This window comes from Crocuta crocuta, unplaced genomic scaffold, assembly GCF_008692635.1.
Source record: "Crocuta crocuta isolate KB4526 unplaced genomic scaffold, BGI_CrCroc_1.0 scaffold101, whole genome shotgun sequence".
In the NCBI taxonomy this organism is placed as follows: domain Eukaryota; kingdom Metazoa; phylum Chordata; class Mammalia; order Carnivora; family Hyaenidae; genus Crocuta; species Crocuta crocuta.
In genome coordinates, this window is record NW_027527956.1 from 9,171,321 (window position 1) to 9,176,172 (window position 4,852).

Consider the following 4,852-nt stretch of genomic DNA (forward strand, 5'->3'; position numbering starts at 1 on the left):
CCCGCGCTTCACAGTTGTCGCCAGCCCCGGTACCTCCCGCAGCGCCCGGTCCCCCCGTGGGGCGCCCATTCATTCGCAGGGGGGCGCAGGCTGCCGGCTCCGGCTTACCTTGCTCTTGACTTCCACCGCGCTGCAGTCGTAGAAGCGCAGGGTCTGAGACTTGTGGAAGCTCCGGTTCATGGTTCCGGCCCCGCTCAGCCTCGCCCTCGCCTTGGCTCCTCANCACGAGTCCGGAGGAACCTGGTCCCGCCCCGCGCCCCAAGGACCCGCCCCCCAGGTCCAGTCCCCAAAGCAGCTGCTCCGCTGGAGGTGCGCGCTTCTGTTGGCAGCCGCCTGAGCAGCGGAAAGGAGCTTGGACCGGCCCAGGGCGTCTCATTCCCACCTGGGCGCCCACAACGTCTCTTTCAGCTCGCCTCCACCATGACTTTGTTTACCTCCACTGGGCGACCAGGAGAGGGGCTGATTTGGGTTGATTTCGTCATTTTCCTGGGTGATGCACGAACTAATGGAGGCTTGACTGACTCCTTGGGCCACACCTGTCGGTAATAGCTGCCAGGTAGTAGATGGTTCCAGGCAAAAGTTCTTCAGGGAGGCAAACTCCTGAGGCTCGCTTTAGCGCAGGTGGAAGTAAGGAGACGGAAAGAAGCACCTCTAGGCCTGTCTCATGAAAAGGAAGATCTTCTGCAAGGCCAGTGGAAAAAGGGTATCCAAGAAGAAAGACGGAGCCAGTTGTGAGCAACGTCACTGTGTGCTTACTTTCTAGAGGGCTCTGGAAGAGGAAATGCTGAAACCAAGATCCCCATCCTTCAGGAACTTGTGATGAAGTTAAGAAGACAGAACAAGTAAGGGTTTAAAAATTATTATAAGGTATACTATAAATAATTGTAATTTATAAGTTATATAATTATAAAATTGCTAGAAATTCATGATTAAATAAAACTAGAGAACACAAAGAATTGAAAGAAAAAAATGGTCACCTACAATTATACTAGTCAGCAATCAATTCTATTAACCTTTTGGTATATTATTTCTGTTCCTTTTTCTGAGTATACATTTATATATTTGATAAAATTGTGATCATGCTGTTTAACTAGTTTTGCAACCTACTTTTTTTTTAACCTCATGTTATATAAGAAACATATTCATTAAGTGTTCTTAACAAATTAGGTTTTTAAGAGCTGCAAATATAAATATAGACATAATATTTTTTAATGTTTCTTTCTTTTGAGAGAGAGAGAAAGACCTCGAGCAGGGGATGGACAGAATCCCAAGCAAGCCTAACACTGCCAACACAGAGCCTGAAGCAGGGCTTGATCCCATGAGCCAGGAGATCATACCTGAGCCGAAATCAAGAGTTGAACATTTAACCAACTGAGCCACCCAGGCTCCCCTGTAGACATAATTTTTAATTATTCCATTATTGGATATTCAAGATGTTCTCAGTGTTTAGCTTTTATAACATACTGTGTTTCTTGAATTCACTTATTAGAATTGACTACAAAAAATGGAATGAGTATGCCATGGAGCACACATATATCTAAATCCTTTAACACAGATTGGCAAACTGTATNTAAAGAAAACTAGAGAACACAAAGAATTGAAAGAAAAAATGGTCACCTACAATTATACTAGTCAGCAATCAATTCTATTAACCTTTTGGTATATTATTTCTGTTCCTTTTTCTGAGTATACATTTATATATTTGATAAAATTGTGATCATGCTGTTTAACTAGTTTTGCAACCTACTTTTTTTTTAACCTCATGTTATATAAGAAACATATTCATTAAGTGTTCTTAACAAATTAGGTTTTTAAGAGCTGCAAATATAAATATAGACATAATATTTTTTAATGTTTCTTTCTTTTGAGAGAGAGAGAAAGACCTCGAGCAGGGGATGGACAGAATCCCAAGCAAGCCTAACACTGCCAACACAGAGCCTGAAGCAGGGCTTGATCCCATGAGCCAGGAGATCATACCTGAGCCGAAATCAAGAGTTGAACATTTAACCAACTGAGCCACCCAGGCTCCCCTATAGACATAATTTTTAATTATTCCATTATTGGATATTCAAGATGTTCTCAGTGTTTAGCTTTTATAACATACTGTGTTTCTTGAATTCACTTATTAGAATTGACTACAAAAAATGGAATGAGTATGCCATGGAGCACACATATATCTAAATCCTTTAACACAGATTGGCAAACTGTATCGCTTAGAATTTAATTTTTACTTCTTTTCACTAAAATATCCTGTTACATACATGCCAGGGGCATTGCAGAGGCACGGGGTTATAGTTCCTGCATTTACAAAAAAGAAACCCACCAATCTGCCCTCAGGATCCAGTCATGTAGACAGGATTCCAAATCAAGGTAAAAATGCCAAAAGGAAAAAAAACTATTCCAGACAAAAGGTTGAGGATGTCCACTGGTCTGAAAACTACAAAATACCTGATAGAATGGTTTGTTATCAATTCAGGTAATTTTAATGTATTCCAGATTGATTTTTTTTTTTTTTTTTTTTTTTGGTCAAAGAGATACACACTCTGCAAGCTGAGAGAGCAAACTGTGCACAGAGGTGCTGACTTTCAGAGCTAAATCCCCTAAACCACATGTGGGTCTGTGGTCATTGCTGATTGTTGAGAATGGGCATCACTGTCAGCAAACAGCCGTCACGCTGGGGGGAGAGCTCCCACCTAGATTTGTTAAGAAGTGGGGGCAAGGGGTAAAGGGGGACGGGCAGCATTCTAGGTGATGTGGGCAGGTGAGGGGCACCAGCTGGCCTACTCAGGGCTTGGAGATGGGTAGAAGGCTGGAAGCTACAAAATTCCATCCTTGATGGAAGTGAGATAATTTCTGTCATGCCTGTGGCCCAACTACATTTGCCCCATCCAGTGCTTCTCCTCCATACCCACCTCTGACCCACTGAAGTGCAATCTGCACTTGAACAAGATCCCCTGCTGGTTTGTGTGTCCTTGTTTGTAGTTTTCTATTGTCTGTCGGTTCTTGAGGGGCGTGGTCAGCAGGAGGAAGTACATGTGGAGGGAGCCTGAGTCTCCAGTGGGGACTTGAAGGTGATTCTTTTGGGCTTCAAGCCTGTGTGTGGGTTGGGTGTGGTCAAAACCAACCTGGCTGGGCTGAACCTTTAGATGGAAAAGCTTAAGAACCCAGCAGCATGATCGCACCCTCCCCCCCCTACCCCCCCAGGTCCTGACGCACAACCACAGGGCCAGCCTGTTGCCGGGCTCTCCAGCTGGAGCAGGTGGACTCCAAATGGTTCGTGCTGTGCCCATCACAGGCCAGACACACACTCCTCATTGCCGTTCTGTTGGTTACTGCGGAGCTAACTGCCTCAGGAAAGTGTTCGGAGAGTTAGGGGAAGATAATTGAGACTCTCCGCAAAGGTGCTGGAGATTTCGGTAGGCCTTGTCTTTACACCGTGTGTTGTGCAGGCCTCTCACAGAGGACCTGCGGCAGGTGAACTTGAGCATGTCATTTACCTTGGCCTCAGGTTTCTTCATTTGTGAGGTGGGTGCCTCAGTGCTCCCCTCACCAACTTCCTGGCAGCATCCTGGTATCATTACCAGGCTGTGCAGCCCCACTGTGAAACCTTGAGAAGTTCTCTACCAAGAGAAGTGCTCCGAGTGGTCTCCTGCCTGACCGGAGCAAAGACAGTGCAGGAGTGGCTGTAGCAGCCTTGAGAGACGTTCGTGGCTGAGGCAGAGGCCTGGATCACAGAGATACACGCTTACCGTTTGTACAGCATGAGCAGCTGGTTTCAGAGCGAGGCTGAGAAAGAAAAGTGGGAGGGCAAGGGGGCTAATCCTCTTCACATGTTTGGCTTCAGATAATCCATCCAAAACTGGTGACCAAGTCCCCCAGCATCAAAAAGGAAACGTTGTAGACCCAGGAAAATGTGTTCCCCCAAAGCCCTAAACCTGACCTTACAGTCATCAGCATCCACAATGCAATGAATATTAAAGTTAAAAATCTCAAGGTTCTTCCTTTTTTTTAGGGAGGGAGGGAGAAAGACCAGCCAGGGAGAAGGGCAGAGAGAGGGAGAATCTTTTTTTTTTAAAGATTTATTTTTGAGAGAGAGAGCAAGCAAGCAGGGGAGGGGCAGAGAGACAGGGGGACAGAAGATCCGAAGCTGGCTCTGTACTGACAGCAGCCACCTCCGTGTGGGGCTTAAACTCACTAGCCGTGAGATCATGACCTGAGCCAAAGTTGGACGCCCTCTGAGCCACTGAAGTGCTCCAGAAGAGAGAGAGGATCTAAGCAGACTCTACCCTCAGCACGGACCTCGTAACCCTGAGATCATGACCTGAGCCGAAATCAAGAGTTGGATGCTCAAACAACTGAGCCACTCAGGTGCCCCCCAGATCTCAAACTTCTAAATACCTGAGTACTAAAGGCACCATCATCAGAAAAAAAAAAAAGGTATTTAATAATGAAATACACAGTGATAAATTGTTTTTAAGGCCCTGATAATAAAGAGAAGTGTCAACCTTGTGTGAGTCACTAAATCAGCTGTCAGTGCATCTTGTCAATTCCAAGTGTGATGGAGAAGAGTCTGTGAAGGAGTATAGACCCACCCAGGGCTGCCCACCCTCCTCCATCTCCTGGAGTGCCAGGCTAGGAGAGGACTCCTGTACCCATGGCCAGCTTCAGAGCTGCCCAGAGCCTGGGTCTGTGCAGCAGGATAAGTTCAGGGGTTTCTGAACAGCACTGCTACCCTCTCTCCACAGGGATGCTTTGCAATGTCTGGAGGGTGTGCTGCTGGCAGGTAGAGGCCAGGATGCAGCTCAACACCCTACAATGCACAGGACAGCCCCCACTGCAAATCCCCCACTGT

The 4,852-nt window shown here is 46.3% G+C and overlaps 1 protein-coding gene across 1 annotated transcript in view; it reads right to left on the reverse strand.

The window, feature by feature from the left end:
• PARD6G (par-6 family cell polarity regulator gamma) overlaps nt 1-180 on the reverse strand; it is an 86,972-nt gene extending 86,792 nt beyond the window's left edge. The window contains exon 1 of the mRNA XM_077752717.1: nt 109-180. Coding sequence (XP_077608843.1) covers nt 109-180 — 72 coding nt within the window. The remainder of the gene's footprint in view (nt 1-108) is intronic.
• Nucleotides 181-4,852: the final 4,672 nt, after the last annotated feature.